At 32.1% G+C, this 19,302-nt stretch overlaps 1 protein-coding gene across 1 annotated transcript in view; it reads left to right on the forward strand.

The window, feature by feature from the left end:
• Positions 1 to 19,302, forward strand: part of LOC125051613 (IDLSRF-like peptide) — a 59,765-nt gene that overhangs the window by 28,310 nt on the left and 12,153 nt on the right. The window contains exon 2 of the mRNA XM_047652056.1: positions 8,775 to 8,891. Coding sequence (XP_047508012.1) covers positions 8,777 to 8,891 — 115 coding nt within the window. The 5' untranslated portion in view covers positions 8,775 to 8,776. The remainder of the gene's footprint in view (positions 1 to 8,774; positions 8,892 to 19,302) is intronic.

Here is a 19,302-nt window from a genome sequence, read left to right on the forward strand (position 1 = left end):
TATTATCAATTACAATACAAGCAATCCCCGTAAATAATGTATTTTAAATCAAAAGAGAGCATCAGACTGCGTGTCTACAATAAAAGTACGACTGAAACCCACGGCTTTCTTATTTGTGTGAAACGCTTTCGGAAAGAAAAAAAGATTTATTGTTTATATAAAGGTCTCATCATCTTGCATAGACCACTTGTATTCTATTGTTAAGTTCATAGTCTACAAGATAAAGTTGTTTGCAAAAGCCAGTAATAACTGTAGGCGTAGCATATTTGGTATTCAGATTGGAGACGCTAACTAATTGATTTGTGAAGGTAAATAGGCAAGGTGTTGGGCCGTACGACCCTTGAATAAGTAATGTCTTTGCAAAAATGCTTATTACGGTATGTATAAGTAAGGTAAGTTGTATGTTAGTACTAAAGTTACGTCTGGTTTGTGAACATTGAAGTTCCTTCGCTGTTCATAGAGCGTTTGTTTCAAAAGTATTTTTTCATACAAATTAAAAATAAATATATAAATATTTGAAACATTAAAAAAATATATACATAGACAAAAATTTATGGACACGAACGCTCAATTATCAGATTATTTCTAGAACGTGTAATTAAAGTTGACGTGAATAAATACTTAATTCCCGCAATAATATTGTGCATACAAATTTTCGGATTAAAGGTTTTACACTAAATGACTTGACCTATATCTCTTAAATTCATAAAAGCTCCACCGAAGCTCAATTGTATTTACATTAATAATATTTCATTCCAAGTGAATGGCACAGAGCGTTGTTAAAGCTTTGCCAACCCAATCTCTTTCAAGAGATATGCAGCTTTGTGGATAAAACATAAATAGATATTTCTCTTTTACACTAAATTAATATTTTTCATATATCATAGTTTCTACTTGAAGAATCCCTATATATATCATAGTTGGAACTGAGTCTCGCATGTGCAAAGATCATTAGCGTCTGCATTATTGATAATTATTGAAGATAAGTCGGTTACATGCCTTCATGTCTACCCAAAACAGTTGTAGCAAATCAAACCCAATCTATGTCGTTATATTATAATATGTGTACCTTTATTGTTGCGAACACGTTATAAACCCTTCAGATAATAATCGTAAGGGTGTTGAGAATTTATAGTATTCGCCATTCGGGGTCACGTACAACTGCGCAATGTTTGTGCGAACAATCTTTAAGGTTGTTACGTTCGAACGTTCTGTGCTGAATTATGTTATTTAGATTGGGTATTTATAGATTTTCAGGAGCAGACTGTCATTGAGTAAAATTATTAAGATAAATTAAAAATAAGAATTAAATATTGTCCCCTTTAGGCATATAAATCATACTTGGCTCCAAGTACTCCTTGTTTTTGCATTTTTATTTTAACAATTAAATATGTATAAATATATAGTTTAACTGCTATCCTAGTTAATGCAACTAGATTGAGTAATACCTTTAATTGAGTTACATATGATCTTATTCAAGTGAAATTATAGTTGATATTTATCTCATATTATGTAAGTTGTTTTTCTTTATCTTTAGGCTTAAAAAAATAGCAAATCTGTTTGCGAAAGAAAACATGAAAAATCCACCACATTCACCAAATAGAGAGCAAGGAAAGTCTCCAATTTATATTCCATTATACCGACTTCATGTAATTTCGATACGGGCTTAGAAAAGCTCTCCGATATTGCGATATATTTTCATCACTTTATGTAGAAAAATATTAAATATTTGGTAAACACGACTTGGTTTATGCGAATATTTTATATTTTGTTCGAATTTATGTCAGAGTAAGCCGAAATATAAAATTTGTTGCAAAAATATGAGTCACTATCCAGTTTCTGGGATCCCAAGTATCCTTATATATGACATAGTACCTACTGAAAACATCCCTTAATATTTAAATATGTTCTAATGAATCATTATATTACTTAGTTACTTGTTTACAGGCTGTGGCCATATACAACCTTATCAAAATAAATGTTTTTAAATTACAATTTTATTTTGTAAATTATATTAATTACTTTTTTATTTATAACAATACCAACAAAAAATTATTTCAAAAATGTTTTCACCGTTAGACTGTCTAAATTTTTTGTAAGTAAATACGAAACAAAAGTCTAATTTCATTTCTAAAATACTTGCACGCCGAAGAATTTTTTTAACGCTTATTATTAAATATACATAATATTAAAGCAAGAATAAAAATAATATAAGATAATCCTCTAAGTGTTCTTCAGACCAAAAATAGGTCTTCAAAGTATTGATCTATCTGCAATCCGCAGGGAAATTACGACGTTAGTGACGGCTGGTAACTATAAGTGACATTAATTGACCACATCCCCAAGGATGTCCCCAATCTGTTAGATCTATCGATTATGGAGCTGTTAGTCTTTAGAGACTTGATGATATAATCGCTAGAAATTCTTCGCTAGTAATGTAAATAGATTAATCCTCTTAATTTGAAACGTAGTACTTTATCAAATCAACGAATAATGGCTTGAAAGCTTTTAAGATTGAATTTATTTTACTGGAATAATTGACAAATTGTGAATTTACGTAGTACATTTCGTGTTTCAATATTTTTCCAATTTCAATTTGAGTTTTCTTAACATCTCCACCAATTTCTTTAAGTGTGAGGGCGAGGTTCTATTTTGCCCGCTGATGCTAAACATTTCTTACTTTATTATTGTGACGTTTTGTATCACTATGTCAAGTAAAGCTTCGTGTAGTAACAGTTCCTTACAATGTCCTTGTACACCAAAACTTGGCCATTTTAAGAGTGGCAGAGAGTTTATTGCCCAGCCTACGCCTTAAATTTCGGAGCTGGTAGTTAATGTAAGTTTAGATTCATCATACCTTTTTAAATATTGACGTTCATAAGCGTCCATACTTTCTAATATGATATACATATATTGATTTAATTAATTCTTACAATTAACCGTATTAAAAATGTATTCCATACACCATTTTTAATGAGAACTTTAGTAAATTTAAACTGAATTTCTTAAATCTGAATGTATAAAAATGTATCTTGTTCACTTAACTTTTTTTAATTAAGAGTGCATGCTATTTTCTACTCAAGGACATATGAGTATCATACTCAGCACGAGGTACGAGGGTGGAATGCGTCATTAGTACAAACAAAACACAATCGACCTCATTGTAAATCGGAACAATAGCAACATATGTACCGTCTTAGTTACTATTATTCTACTTGGAAGATACTTTGTTAAATATCTGAAAACAATCTTTAAAAGCCAGTTTTAAGTGGATTCAAGTTATGCCGACGTTTTATGCAAATCATAAACGCGTAAAGCCGCGAACGTTGTGAAGAGTCATCAATGGTTTTACAGCTGTTTTGCGTTTAAGTACTTTTCTGTTCGCAGTGCTCTGCGAATAAATTGCACGATTTTCTGTTCACTTTGATAAACGGAATCTTATTTGATCAAACGTTTGAGAATGTTAAGAAAATTACTGGGGCGCCTAAACGCGGTAAATTGCCAGAATTAGGTATAATTTTGATTTCAACCTCCCCTTCAGGAGGAAAATTTCTTGATACTATTAAAGTAGTACGAGTATGTTGACTTTATATTATGGCACACAGTATTGCAGTATTTTTGTACAGTGTATTTATTAAAGCATAGTTTTCTTATAAGTAAATATATTGCTTACTAAACCTTCGAAACATTAAAGAAGTTTAATTAAACAGTCAAGACAAAGCAATGTGCGCGATAGAAACTAATTTACGACGAGAACTCTGAACTGAACTGAGGTAATTTATTAGTCCAATCCCAAATTAATACGACCCTAGTCTTGTCACGAAACAGCAAATACCTTATATAAAGCAAAACTTAAATCCCTTAACACCAACGACTAAGCTGTAATAATAAAGTTTCTTTATCAACAAACTCGTTACAAATCGTTTCCAGTCTCGTTGCTTGATGAAAACTTATGTACAATCTTTGTTTATTTATTTCATGAAATATTTTTTAATTGTAATATTAATTTATTTATAATATATTTATTTAAATATTCAGCATGCCTAAACCATTTTATGCCAGGCTAAGTTCTAAGAAATATGTATAATAAAAAAAAAAAAAAGGTGTTTATGCCCTGGTACCATTTGGATCTTTTTATATATAGAGTATAGACACGCAGCCATTAAAACTCAAGAAACAGAACATAAGATTCACTGTGGCATATTGCCATATACTTCTGGCGCCACATTCGACTAATCAATTACTCGGAAGATATATTTAAAAACTTGCGAAAGCACTTGTTTCATCAAAGGTATTGCATTTTCAATAAAATATGTAGTAGTCATACGCAAATAATGGAAACCAAGGTAACAAATACGGTACATATTATGCTCATTTTATTCCGTGTAACACACACACGTGTAACGCATTTATAAAAATAATTTCCGTTGTTAATTCTATAAAAGAAGGTTTTATATTGGGTACTAAATTTAAGTGAAGTATAGTGTAGTATAACTATAATATAGTGGTTAAACGTGCAATTTTCAACCTTAAAGTTCAAGCTTCGAACTCTGAACTAATTATTTTGGGTTTTTTCTTACTTAGTGCGCAATTAATTCTTCGTACTGTTAATGAACATGTCGTGTAACCGGCATATCATAGACCAGATCTGCAACAAGTGTCGGTCACAGTTTGATCTACACTTGACATTAAGAAAATCGATCAAGGAAACATTAATATGAGATAAACACTTATAGTGCCACTGATTTTGTAGAATAATAAATCTCGTTAAAATACAAAAAGATATGATTAGATAAAAAACTTTATAGCTGAATTTAAATAATGCTTACTTTAAGTCAAATAAAACTGTTATTTTATATTTTACCGTTTGTATATATAAATTTATTGAAAACGTATGTCGCAGTTCATAACGTATTTCCCTGGGGACAGGACATCATTTTAACATCCGTTCAATGTATGATTTGTCAACTTAAAGTAGGTCAAACAACGATATTCACAAACCTGAAATTGCCAATTATTTCTGGTCATTCGTCTATAAACTGCTGCAACCAATTAACGAATTTATTCACCACAACTTTACATATATTTAAATACTTTTAATATGTAAAACAAAGTCGTTTGTTCGAACACTTATAACTCGAGAACGGATGGACTGATTTTCATGGATTTATTGTTTTTGTACCGAGTAGAAAATAACGATATATATAATATAAATACATTCGAAATTGAGAAAAAAAGGAAAAGAATAAAAATCCAATACAAAATGTTTCCTAACTGTCAAACATTTAATGTTCATCCCGTCGATACGGTAAACTCTTTCAAATTCAAGAACATATTTATGAAAAGGTTTCGAACCGGCAAAATATCTACAATATTCGGACAATGGCGTATTTTAGATTTTTTAATTTTAAAAATATATATATTTTTGAAATGTAGAACAATATTGGTTGTCAAATATTTATGCGTGCGTTCAGAAATTTCTTTTTGTATAAACTAAGGAAAATCAATCAAGCTACTTAAATATACGACAATTTTTATTTCTTTTTGTGACATCATCTGATTAGATTTCTTTCATATAGTCAAAATTAAGTTTAGCGACATTCATTAACTGTTAGGCATATTATAAGTTTTTGATAAAAAACAAAAAACTGTATAAAAATAATTCATTAAAAAATATTAAATTTAAATCATAAATTCTAAGTTATACGTAACATTATAGTTTAATTGCTAGAACAAGACTAGCCACTGAAACTTTGAGACTAAGATGTCAAAATAATAATTTTGGTATAAATCTCGAAATATCGTATAATAGGTTTTCAGCCACAATCCAGCCAGCCAGCTGTGAGGAAATTTCCGGGGCCACTTGACGCATGACCTTTGATGTGTCCATAGAAAGCTTATACAAATATATCTAAGGATATTCTATCTCTGGATCGCTCAAAATCGAAAACGCACAAATACGTAACCGAACAATGCACTCGCCTTAGTCGACTTAACATTATGCCGTTAATGAATACCACAACTGTTTTAAATAAAAGTTCTTTAACGAAACTAAACGTGTGATAGGAAAAACACTAGGAAATTACATAAACGCGAAGTTATATATTATGTACTAAATGACCGGTAAAGTTGAAAATAAAGTAGATATGTTATACTAGCGTAAATCAAAGACAATTTTTTACTACTATTGTGCTTTAAAGATTTGAGATTTCCAATTTTTTAAATGTGTTGTATATTTACGTTATTATTCACCAAACATTTACTTTCAACGAGTTAAAGGAAATAATAACACGATGTTATTTCCCTTAGGATGGATTTAGATGAAACATTAGTGTTAATCTTCTGGAAGCTTATACAAGGCTCTTTGATGTCCTGATTACATCACGCCCACGCTTTACATAATTACGTAATAATATTACAATTTAGCAGTTTTTACAACATTGTTAATTCCAAAACACTTTTTTTATTTTATATTACTTAACTAAATAGAACACAAAAACAAAGTGTCTTCCCTGAGACTGTAAGTAGTGTTATTGTACACTTCCTTATGTTAAAAATCCTTTTTAGTTAATTAGATTAGACTTAAATAAATGTTCCATGATGTCTTAGTAGAGACATATGTAAAAAAAAGATATTACTTATAAAAATGCACAAAAATATATAAAAATATTTAATATGGCAACTGAAATATTTAGATAAGCAGCCATGTTAGTCTGATGTATGTGATTACAAAAAATGCTTTATTGCCACAGTTCATATAAGCCAATCAATTATTACCCCCAATTTCATTCCGATTATAAAATTAACAAAAACCTCACGAAATATAATATTCACTGTACAAAGTCAAATATAATATAGAGTTATAAACCTTTCAAGCATAATAATTAAAACTCATCTCATCTAACTTAAAATTCGGTTTTAAAAGCTTAAATGAAAAGAAAATGCTGACGACAGTTTAATTATTTAATTTTTGTGATAACTGGAAAACGAGAAAATTGGCTTAAAGCTAGTGCAAACAGTTTTAGTTCCTTTAAACTTGAATTTAAATATCTTGGAACCATTTAACATACATATTTATAAGGAATAGAAATTGATGCCCTAAACCTATACTAATATTATAAAGAGGAAAGATTTAACTGTTCATTTGTTTTTTTTTTGCAATGAACAGAATTCCATATGTACAAAAAGTTTTTTTTGCATTTTATTGTCTAACCGAAAAAAGCTTTAGGCTATAGAATATCGTGGTTCGATGTTATTAATGCATGTGAAACCGGAGAGCACAGCTCGTGGAAAATAAAAAACAAATTAGTTTTACTTTGAACATGTCTTAATGCTGGGATTGGAACTTAAATAGTGATCACAAGGCTTCAAAATACACGGTCCAATGTCCCATAAAAATAACACTTAAAAATATCAACTACATACATATATATAGGAACTATAATACCCAATACATATAACTAATATACTTTAATAAAATGCTATAAAAGTGTACATTCACTTAATATTGTAGGCTACAATCACAACTGAACTTTGACAGTGCCAAAATTTTAATCGAGTTTAGTTTAGACTAAAATTAATTTAGACGAGTAAGGTCTACAAACATTTGCTTGAATCGAGTTACTAAAGCAACTCTGATATTAAATTCAACGTACAATAATAATCTTATAAGCTTTTATCTCATTATATTAATTTAATATCAAATAATTATTTCAAATACTCTCCGCTAATTAGATACGCAAAGTTTTTACTTTACTTTTAGATAAGGGATACAAATACGAGGAACATTTTCTTTTCTAAAGTAACTCAAATGTCTATTTTGTGTTAACTTTCTCTATTTCTAAGAATTTCGTTTCTGTATCTCAACTATATGTGTATGAATAAATGAATAAGTAGGTTAATGACCTCTTTTTCGCTATAATGTTTCTCGCGAACCATTGTTCCCGAAGCGTATAACGCCAAGCATAAAGGCTGATTCACGCTACACCGTGTCGCGACCGGGCCGGGCCTCGGCCGGGACACGGCCACCGTGCGCCGTCCTGGACATTGATTCATGTTACACCGGGCTGTTTGGGTGTACGCACGTACGTGCTTGCACCACTATATCTGTTTTTGTCAGCTAGTGATTTCATCTGTCGATAGACTTGACGCTTGAGTAATTATGCAATTTTCACAATTTGAATTGGCAGCTATTGCAATTGCCATCAATGACGAAGTATTAGAAAAACGAAGCGAAAGTACTAAAAGAAGATCGGGTGTACATCCAACCTGGAGAAAGCGAGAAGCAGAAGGGGAATTTTCTTTACTTTACAAAGAATTAATATACGACGAGAGCAAGTTTTATGGTTATTTTAGAATATCTAAAGAATGCTTTACTCATTTACTTGAAAAATTAAAACCAGATCTAACCAAAAAAATTACAAGATTTCAAAAGCCATATTTATCGTACATAGAAAAAATTCAACCTCACTAAGATTTGACGTTGGGTGCCCGGGCGCCTACGTTCATGTTACGACGTGCCGGGGCCGGACCGTGCCGGAGCCGGGAAACAATACCCACCGACATTACAACGCCGTGCCCCGGCCGAGCCACGGTCAGGCATGAATTACTTCATACAAAAGTATATCAATAATGTTAGACCGTGCCCCGGCCGGGGCACGGCCCGGTCGAGACACGGTGTAGCGTGAATCAGGCTTAATGGATGCCAGGATTCACCAGTTTTCAGCACTAATATAGTGTTTATTTTTACCTAATAGATATATTGTTATTTACAGATATGTTACCGTGTAGACTAGCGACGTGCGTGGCTGCACTTCTTGCACTATGCTTCGCGCGCGGCGCCGTCTCACTGGACCTCCAACGTCTATACGGACACCACACAAAGCGATCTGGTAAGTGCAATATTTACATTATTATTATTATTATTAATTAGTTAGTATTTAGTTTAAATAAAAATATTTTTTTTTTTAAATATTCTCTAGATAGTATGTAACTGAATCCTAAATTAATAGACAAGGTCCCTATTATTAATTTATCTTATATGTAAAGTCGGCTGAAGTTAAAATTATCGTGTCACAATTTTCATTCCAATACTCCTCCGAAACGGCTCGATCGATTATTATGATTTTTTTCTTCAGTAAGTCTGAGAATCGGCTACTATCTATAATCTATATTTCAAACCTCTAAGACCTAAGTGATAAGGGTTACCCCAAAACTTTTATTTTTATTTCTTTTTTTTTTGATACACCATACAAAAATACATACAACCCTTAATTTTCACCCCCCTACTATTAACCCCATATTTTTTATTTGTTAATTAAAAACTTATGACATGAACTCTGAGGTTTTTATAGAGAAAAATTCACAGAAAAACCTAAAAAGTTTTCATTGCGTAATTTTCAACCAAACAGTCTGTGGTGTAGCATAGCAATATGTTCCATGTTGGTATGTACTAAAAAAGGTAGGCTAAGTAAAATCACATTAAGGAGAAACGAATTTCGTGGGGGCAGCTACGTAGTATTAATATAAATGACACAAAGAGTAAGCCAATTAAGTAGAAAGGGAATTGATGATATTTCAACGGAGTAATAATTTCATGCCCCCAACGAAAGAACGTAGGTGGTACATATTATGATTCATAACGAAAGGTCATAAGTTAAATGAACTCCTCCTACGCAAATCCAAAATTATGCGTCAAAGTAAATGACATTTTTGCACAATTCTAGGTACAGGAATAACAAATGTAATTTTATGCTATAAAGTGTGACATCTTTGAAAGTGGAAAAGCAAGATGAATCTTTGGTGTAGGTGCAAAAAATCTATTAATCATATTAGACTCCCGTATGACAAAATCGTTTTCGTTTCAAAACGTTTCCACAAGTGCATGAACGTGATTTTATTTTAAAATCTTGATACAAGGTGTCGATAGATTCAGACTACGGCGTAGCGGGTATTTGTTTACTGTAAATTGCGTTATTGTAGACAATAGCAGCTGTTTAAATTGTAAATTATTTGAGCAGTGTTGGCCTAGTGGCTTCAGCGTGCGACTCTCATACCTGAGGTCGTAGGTTCGATCCCCGGCTGTGCACCAATGGACTTTCTTTCTATGTGCGCATTTAACATTTGCTCGAACGGTGAAGGAAAACATCGTGAGGAAACCGACATGTATTAGATCCAAAAGTCGACGGCATGTGTCAGGCACTGGAGGCTAATCACCTACTTGCCTATTAGATTTAAAAATGATCATGAAACAGATTCAGAAATCTGAGGCCAAGACCTAAAGAGGTTGTAGCGCCACTGATTTATTTATTTTTCTAATTGTAATTTATTAATTGTTAATAAATATTATTATCTTTTTTGACGAATAGGTACAATATAATAAAGTTATAAAAAGGTTACAATGTTTAAGTCTATGTAATTCCATGCTTTTGTCTCTAATAAAATACGCACATTGTTATTTTTGTCTTTATAGAGGTTAAACCTTGAAAGTGGAAATCCTTGTTCGTCCATCAAGTTGTTAAATTATGATGACTGTAACTGAAAGTTGGCCGAAATTCAACAATACCTTTTTACTTTACTCATAGATACCAATTAGACTTTAGTTTCTAATAATATAATGAAACAAACATTGTTAGAATTTCCATATCGTGTGTTGATCTCTTTAATTACATTGTTAACTCATTATAGTTTAATATATGTTTTATAATTATTTTACTTGATTAATTCAACAATACCTTTTTACTTTACTCATAGATACCTATTAGACTTTAGTTTCTAATAATATAGTGAAACAAACATTGTTAGAATTTCCATATCGTGTGTTGATCTTTTTAATTAGATTGTTAACTCATTATAGTTTAATATATGTTTTATAATTATTTTACTTGATTAATTCAACAATACCTTTTTACTTTACTCATAGATACCTATTAGACTTTAGTTTCTAATAATATAGTGAAACAAACATTGTTAGAATTTCCATATCGTGTGTTGATCTTTTTAATTAGATTGTTAACTCATTATAGTTTAATATATGTTATATAATTATTTTACTTGATTCATTTTTACAAAAAAAATAAATGCAAGGAATAAAATAAATACATTTTAGTTGGATTTTTATTAGATGTTGGTATAGTTAAATTATTTATTGTACGCGCCAAGAAATTACAGCTAACTGACTATGTCAGTCTGACATTTCAAAATGGCGACGGTAGTACTAATTTCAGCCGCCGGCCAAGAAAAGTATGTGGCACTGTAACGAGGCCTATAGTTGTCAAATAGAATATTTGAAGTGAAACTTCTTTATCGGGGTTGGAAAAAAAATTAGTGTAACATTTTTTCGTTACGCGTCACATTTTCGGTTACGCGCCATGTTGCTTTTTGAAGTCAAACTTCTTTATCGGCGTTGGAATGAAAGTTCTTTATCGACGTATGGGAGAAATTTTGTAGCAAATCGTCACGTTTTTCGGTTACGCGCCATGTTGCTTTTTGAAGTCAAACTTCTTTATCGGCGTTAGAATGAATTTTTTATCGACGTATGGGAGAAATTTTGTAGCAAATCGTCACGTTTTTCGGTTACGCGCCATCTTTTTCTTGTCCCTACCACGGTTGATCCGAAGAGATTCGAAGCCATTAATAACAAAAATATATAATAACGATAACAATGATAGTAATAATTCTATTACAATTAATGAAATTCTGTAATAATCTTAGTAGTAATAAGGTAAAATGAAATACATAATTGTATTTGTATTCATGTCTATGATAATAAAAGCCTTTTGTTAAACTTTATTTAACCAATTTCGTTAAGTTGCATATAGTAGATCATTTTTCGAAAAATAAGGTCATAAAGAACCTAGTACATGCACACATTTTTTGAAGTGAAACTTCTTTATCGGGGTTGGAAAAAAATTTAGTGTAACATTTTTTCGTTACGCGTCACATTTCTCGGTTACGCGCCATGTTGCTTTTTGAAGTCAAACTTCTTTATCGGCGTTGGAATGAAAGTTCTTTATCGACGTATGGGAGAAATTTTGTAGCAAATCGTCACGTTTTTCGGTTACGCGCCATCTTTTTCTTGTCCCTACCACGGTTGATCCGAAGAGATTCGAAGCCATTAATAAAAAAATATATAATAACGATAACAATGATAGTAATAATTCTATAACAATTAATGAAATTCTGTAATAATCTTAGTAGTAATAAGGTAAAATTAAATAATTGTATTTGTATTCATGTCTATGATAATAAAAGCCTTTTGTTAAACTTTATTTAACCAATTTCGTTAAGTTGCATATAGTAGATCATTTTTCGAAAAATAAGGTCATAAAGAAGTTTCACTTCTTACGTGTGTACACCTAGTACACGCACACATTTTTATTTTATTTACAAATCTACTAAATGACTTCGTATTTGCGGATAAAAACACACACTATCAATAATTTGCTCTGTATAAGTTTGACATAGTGACATTGCTCAAGACTGGTACGTCATAGACAATGTTTATTACGTAACGCAAAAAATAAATCCTCATAAATATCTGATTGGACACACAATAAAATGTATCTAGTCTGTCAAATTTATTGTGGGCAAGACATGTGAAATTTTGATCATCCATTTCTAAATGTAAGCTAAGAGATTACTAAAGCTTTTAGTACTGTCTGTAGGAGACAATAAATTTTTATACGAACATTATTCTAGTTAGGATTTCAGTTTTACACGTATATAATTAAATTCTCAAATAAAAGCGTGACAATTACATAGAAACATATTTTTACTTCTGTTAGCAACGTTTATAATTGGGTACTAATTAACATTCTGGCAAAACTAGTGCTTGTAAATGTACAGATTAAAGGTCACATTAAATTAACTTTAATTAAATAAATTTAACAAGCATTTTCGTTGATTTTCTTATCGTACCTATCGTTAGTTATCGTAAAAGTAAAAAATAATTGTGTAATTATTTTGTCGAAATAAGTACTGTGATGCGTGATAGGCTTTCATTTGGGGAAACCTTGATAAAATTAAGATTAAATCAATACATTATATAGTGGGTATTGACGTGTTCATTTAAAGTGATTGTATAATGGCGCGTCTAAACGCTTGCTGCAATTGATGGCTGCACTGTTGGCCACTAATTGCCCGGCCATTACAAAAATATTTTAATGCAGCTGATGGCCGAATAATCTATGGCTGGGCAATGTGTTGCAATATGTCTGCAATAGTATGGCCCATGATGCAGACTCCTAAACGGGCCACACAAACCGGCAACAATGGCTGACGAAATCACACTTGTTGCAGCAGCTTATATTGTTTTAAAAAAGAAACAGAAAAAGAAGAGATTGTGGATTCGACCTTACTTAAATAGGCGTGAAACTGTAGACAATTTGAGTCTAGAAATAAGTCTTGATAATAAATTATTCAAGAACTAGAATGTCAAAAGTAGTCATTTTTACGTATTAATCTAACGTCAAATACAGCTGATCGCAAAACACAGAATAAAGCACAAAACACTTCACTCAAAGCAAACGTCATGTCGCGTAGAAAAGGATACACTATGCCATAACAAAGGGAGTGACTGAAACAACAAGAGAACTGGCTGTGCAATATTGCAGTTGAATTCGATAGCCTAGCGATCGTCCGGCCACCCATCGGGGCAACATCGGCCATATGTGGCTATACAAAACATGTTTGGCTATATGGCCGGGACATTACTGCAATATTGCATAGTGTGGCTGCTATTGTTTGCAATGTTGCCGGCCACAGTGTTGCAGCCATCAATTGCAGCAAAACATGGCCCGTTTAGACGCGCCATAATGTTTCTTTTTTAAAACAATATAAGCTGCTGCGACAAGTGTGATTTCGTCAGCCATTGTTGCCGGTTTGTGTGGCCCGTTTAGGAGTCTGCATCATGGGCCATACTATTGCAGACATATTGCAACACATTGCCCAGCCATAGATTGTTCGGCCATCAGCTGCATTAAAATATTTTTGTAATGGCCGGGCAATTAGTGGCCAACAGTGCAGCCATCAATTGCAGCAAAACATGGCCCGTTTAGACGCGCCATTAACAATCAAACAGGGTTTTTATGTTGTCAACACTCAAATTTGAATTAAGAAGTTTTATTTTAAACTTAAAATTGCAACCCTAAAACCAGATATAACCAATTTGTTTAAGCAGTAAGCAGCACTCAAAAACTATTTAAAATTCAATTTATATTTTAATTAAGCTACGCCCTGAAAGCGTGCTCAAGCTTATTTTACTCAGAAACTAAGCCACTATGAATACACACAATTTAATATTTCCACGAAGCATAAAAGAATCTTCTTGGGAAAATTGAAAATGCAAATGAGGTTTTAAAAGCAAGCGATACAATTATAGGGATATAAATTAGGGTTCTGACTAAAATAAATACTGCACATAAAAATATAAAGCATTCATTCCGATTTTAACTCTAGTTAATTATTTTATTTTAAGGGTATTATATATACATAAATAAATTGGCCGAAATTATTTGATATACTTACAAAAATATACCTATAGGTTAAATTAGTATGTTTCACGAGATAAACTTATTAAGATGCATATAATTAGTTCTTTTTAAATCGTTGCTAAATGCCTTACAAAATATGAAATATTTTTGTCCATGTAAATAACGAATGTTTAAAACTTGACAGATTAGGTATTTCGCTTTCATAACAATTTGTATAGTTTAACAAGTTAGCAAGTGATTATAAGTTTGAACTATACTGTTCATTTACTTGCGCTAACTCAAAGTATAAATTTTCATACAATAACTGAATAAAATAGTTTAATTTTGAACTGGCTGCGCTCGCATTATTCATAGCTAATATTGTAGTAGAATGAGCAATGGAGCTCATAATACTAAATAAATACGTGCTGTGTTAAAAGTTACCAGATTTTTTCGTAACGAAAAGCGGAGTGTCCTTTCATTAGTCTGAGCTACTTTAATTGAAAAGAGTCGCTAAATATGTGTAGTGTTAAATGCGTGCATAGACAGAAATTCCAATGGTGCACAGCTGGGGATCGAACTTACAACCTCAGGGGTGAGCGTCGCACGCTGAAGCCACTAGGCCAACCGTCCGGTGGGTAGACGTTTTGAGAACGTTCTACAATATTCTGCCGTTGAGACAACGGCAGAATGCACTACTAATTTATTTCTTAATTATTGCGTAATTTACACTTATTTGCACGGTATAGGAAAATATGGTCAGGAATTGAGAATATCTTAAAGCCAAAAATTGACGACGTGTCGTGAACAAAAAGACAAACGCTATTTCAATTATGTACTAGAACTAGCTTTTACCAGTTTCTCTGATAGTAGAGTTTCTATAATAATATACTGTAATGTATACTGTAATACTGTAGTAGTCTTACTTTACATGCCTCTTGTAGCTTCTTTAACTTCAAGCTCACATACGATACATTATACATAGTAATAAAAAATAATGTAAGATCGCTAACCCTAAGTTTGTGAATAAGATTTCTTTGAAATATTTTCTGGCTTTGCCCTAGGGGATTACATAAATTCTGATTTCTTTCTTTTGTTTAAGAACAAAGTAATCTAATAATTGTATCATCGGATATATTGGATGCCTTTCGTATTTATAATTCAGGTTACAATTCTAAATATTAGTCTCGATGTTGGTTAGTTTGGTGTCATAATAATTTAGGTAAGCTGGTATATAAATAACAAAAAATTATTACGTCCGGCATTAGAGAAAATATATGTATTATTATAAGGTAAATGTTAATTATAACTATATTTAAACTGAGAGACATAGAGACTAGTTTAAGGAACCTTACTAAAGCATTGAAATTTGAAAGATAATAATAAAAATAGCCTTTTTTCGAGTACTACACTGACACTACTACACACTAACACTAACTACCATATCATTTATGTTGTACACTAGCACTCGACCTTCGACGCAGTGGAGGCATGCTCCACTTGTCTCTATTCCTCGCGACAATTTGCCCAATTCTGTTCCGCTATCCCTTTTATTCCATCTTCCCACTGGACCATTCAATGTAAGGGTCTTCTTGACCCATCTGACATCACACATGCGGGCAATGTACATTGAATGCATTGAAAAATACGTTAACTTATTTAATTCTATACTAAATGGTTTAAATGTTCTCCAAATGAAATGGAGATGGACGGGTCATATGCTACGGAGCTCCCATGAAAAATCGAGCAAAATATTGACGGAATGGTACCCTACAGACGGAAAACGAAGAAGATGCCGACAACGCAAGAGATGGGAGGACGAACTGAAACTAACAGCAGGCTACAACTGGACAAGAGTCGCAAAAGATAGAGAACAGTGGAAAGGGTTATGGGAGGCCTTTGCCAAGAGGCACACCGAACTCCGAGATATACTGGAGTGAAAATATTAATGTTCATATACATATATTAAAATCACAGAGTTTCGGAATATAAAGGCTTTATTATTATTATATGAATCGTTTAAATGATCATTATGTTTTAATGAACGATTTCGACTGTTATACTAAAGCAACATAGTTTAACGACTGGACAAAGTGCTGGTATAATTATTTCATCTCACAAGCTTAAGTAATAACTGTAGATGTCTCCTCTTAACGAGCGGTCGTCAGCTTCTTTTTCTTGTAATTCTAGTGAGTATTTCTAATTAACTGCGCAATTTAGCTGCGACAAGAAAACCTTATTACCGTAATTTTCCTTGAGCCCTTTTCTTTTATATAAATTAGAGTGCTTTTACCATTAAATTTTTATCATTTTAAATTATTGCTCGCTCCGCATTTCAAGTTAAATTTTAATTATCATATGTTCAAGGCGAATCAATTATTTATTATTAGTCGCTTAGAATCAAGACCCACGAATTATACGCTATGTACTAAGTTATAAAGGGGGCAGTGTCTAAATTAATTATTTGTTTAAGTAATAGATGGCGTTAGGCGTGTGTTAAAACGCGATGGCGTAACAACGTCTTGGTATTATATAGGATTTAAGGTTTATTTAATAGAATGAAGTTTTTGAAGTTTTTTATAGTATAAATTAAGTGTCCCTCTCTTTAAGTAATAAATAAAAAGTGAAATTGTGTGTTGTGTGTCATTCCGTGATAGGTTTGTGTTCATGGTGCCGAAACCAGGGATGGACTTTGGACTCGTGAGTTAATGCAAAAGACTTAGAATATTTATTCATTAGTGACAACTGGACTTGTAAAATTTTATAGTATGGACTTAGAATAATTTCAACCAATCTTGGACTTAGAATAATTTCAACAAATCTTATTACTATTGACTAATTAAAAAAAAAAAAGTGTTGTAAATTAAAACATTAGTGATTTGAAATAATAGACTTTACGTAATTGTAAATTGAAATAATGGCTTTTAACATAATAAAAAATCAAGAGGATTTACATTCAAGGCTACAAAAGGCGCATTCAAATTATAAGAAAAGTCCAAGAGTGAGAATAACAAAAGCATATGTCCAAACACGTATAAATACTTTAGATGAGTTGCTGAAGGAATTTATGGATAATCATAAGCATTTAATACAAATAGTTGTTCCAGAACAAATAAAGTCGTTTCCGTATTTTGAAGAAGACATTTGTGATTCGTTCCAAGAAATATATACTGAATATATGACAGATTTAAAAGAAAAGTTAGAACAGTTTGAGAGTTCAACATGTAGGGCAAATCAAGCAAAGGCTCATTCTGTAGATGTTATAAAATTACCACGGATACAACTACCCTCATTTTCTGGAAAATATAGTGAATGGCAGACATTTTATGATTTGTTCTGTTCTGTTATTCATAATAATGAAATGTTATCGCCTGCGCAGAAATTGCATTATTTAAAAAGTAGTATAGTAGGAGAACCCTTAAACTTAATAGGAAATTATTCGACTACAGATCTCAACTATGAAGAAGCGTGGAATCAATTAGTAAAAAGATATAACAACAAAAGATATAATAGTAATGCAATTCTTAAGACTTTATTTTCACAGAAATCAATTAGTGAATCATCATCAGCAATTAAACAATTATTAGATACAACAACTTCTTGTTTAAAGGCGTTGGATAATATAGGCATATCTACGGCTTCTTGGGATTCTATTGTAATTTATTTGACAGTCTCGAAAATAGACTTAGAAACACATAAACAGTGGGAAAATCACATAAATAATTTGTCAGATGATTTGCCAACATGGTCGCAATTTGTTGAGTTTCTTGAGGGAAGATTTAGGAGTCTAGAGATGGTTGAGACTGGAAAACAATTACCTAAACCTAGTTTTCAAGTGAAAAAACATGTTCCTAAAACGTTTCACGCGGCAGTTCAAGAGAATAATAAAAAAACCGGATTTTGTTGTCCTTTATGCGGAGAAAATCATTATATTAATTTATGTAAGCAATTTAGACTTCGTACTGTTCAACAAAGAAGAGATTTTGCTCTGTCGAAAGGACTTTGTTACAATTGCTTACAAACGACTCACGTAGTAAATAAATGTCGACAATCGACATGTTGTAAGAAATGTGGCAGAAGACATAATACTTTGCTGCATTTTGAGAGGGAAGGAAGTGACACACACATTAATAATGTATTGGAGGAAGTTCAAAATGGAGAAGAGAATCCAGTGCCAAGTACATCGATTGTAGCAAATTTTGCAAAACGTCAAGGGCACAATCAACAAGTGCTTCTGGCGACAGCTGTCGTCAAGGCGAGGTCCAGGAGTGGAAATAGGAGTATATTGCGGGTTTTGTTAGATCAAGGCTCGCAAGCTTCGTTTATCACAGAAGCGGCTGCTCAATTGTTAAATTTAAAAAAAATATCTGTTAATAGTAATGTTTCAGGTCTGGGAGATGGTCAAATGCATGTAAAATATTTAGTTATATTGTATTTAGAATCTCGCCATAATCCAGAATGTTTAATTCGAGTTAATGCTTACGTGTTACGGTCACTCACTGATATGCTGCCTTGTGACAGAATTGATTTACCTGATTGGAAGGAACTTTCTACGTTAGAATTAGCTGATCCAGGTTATACTATACCAGGTAAAATAGATTTATTGGTAGGAGCTGAGGTATACTCAGATATATTGTTAGATGGCCTAATAAAACAACCCAAAGGAAAACTTATCGCACAAAATACGGCCTTTGGTTGGGTTTTATCGGGAAAAATGTCTGATACTTATTCCACAGCTAACATTACGAGTTTACATTTGCAAGTCGAACAGGAAGATGATTATCTAAAACGTTTTTGGGAGATAGAGGCTGAACCAGATAGGATTCAGAAG

The sequence above is a fragment of the Pieris napi genome, chromosome 8, assembly GCF_905475465.1.
Source record: "Pieris napi chromosome 8, ilPieNapi1.2, whole genome shotgun sequence".
In the NCBI taxonomy this organism is placed as follows: Eukaryota; Metazoa; Arthropoda; class Insecta; order Lepidoptera; family Pieridae; genus Pieris; species Pieris napi.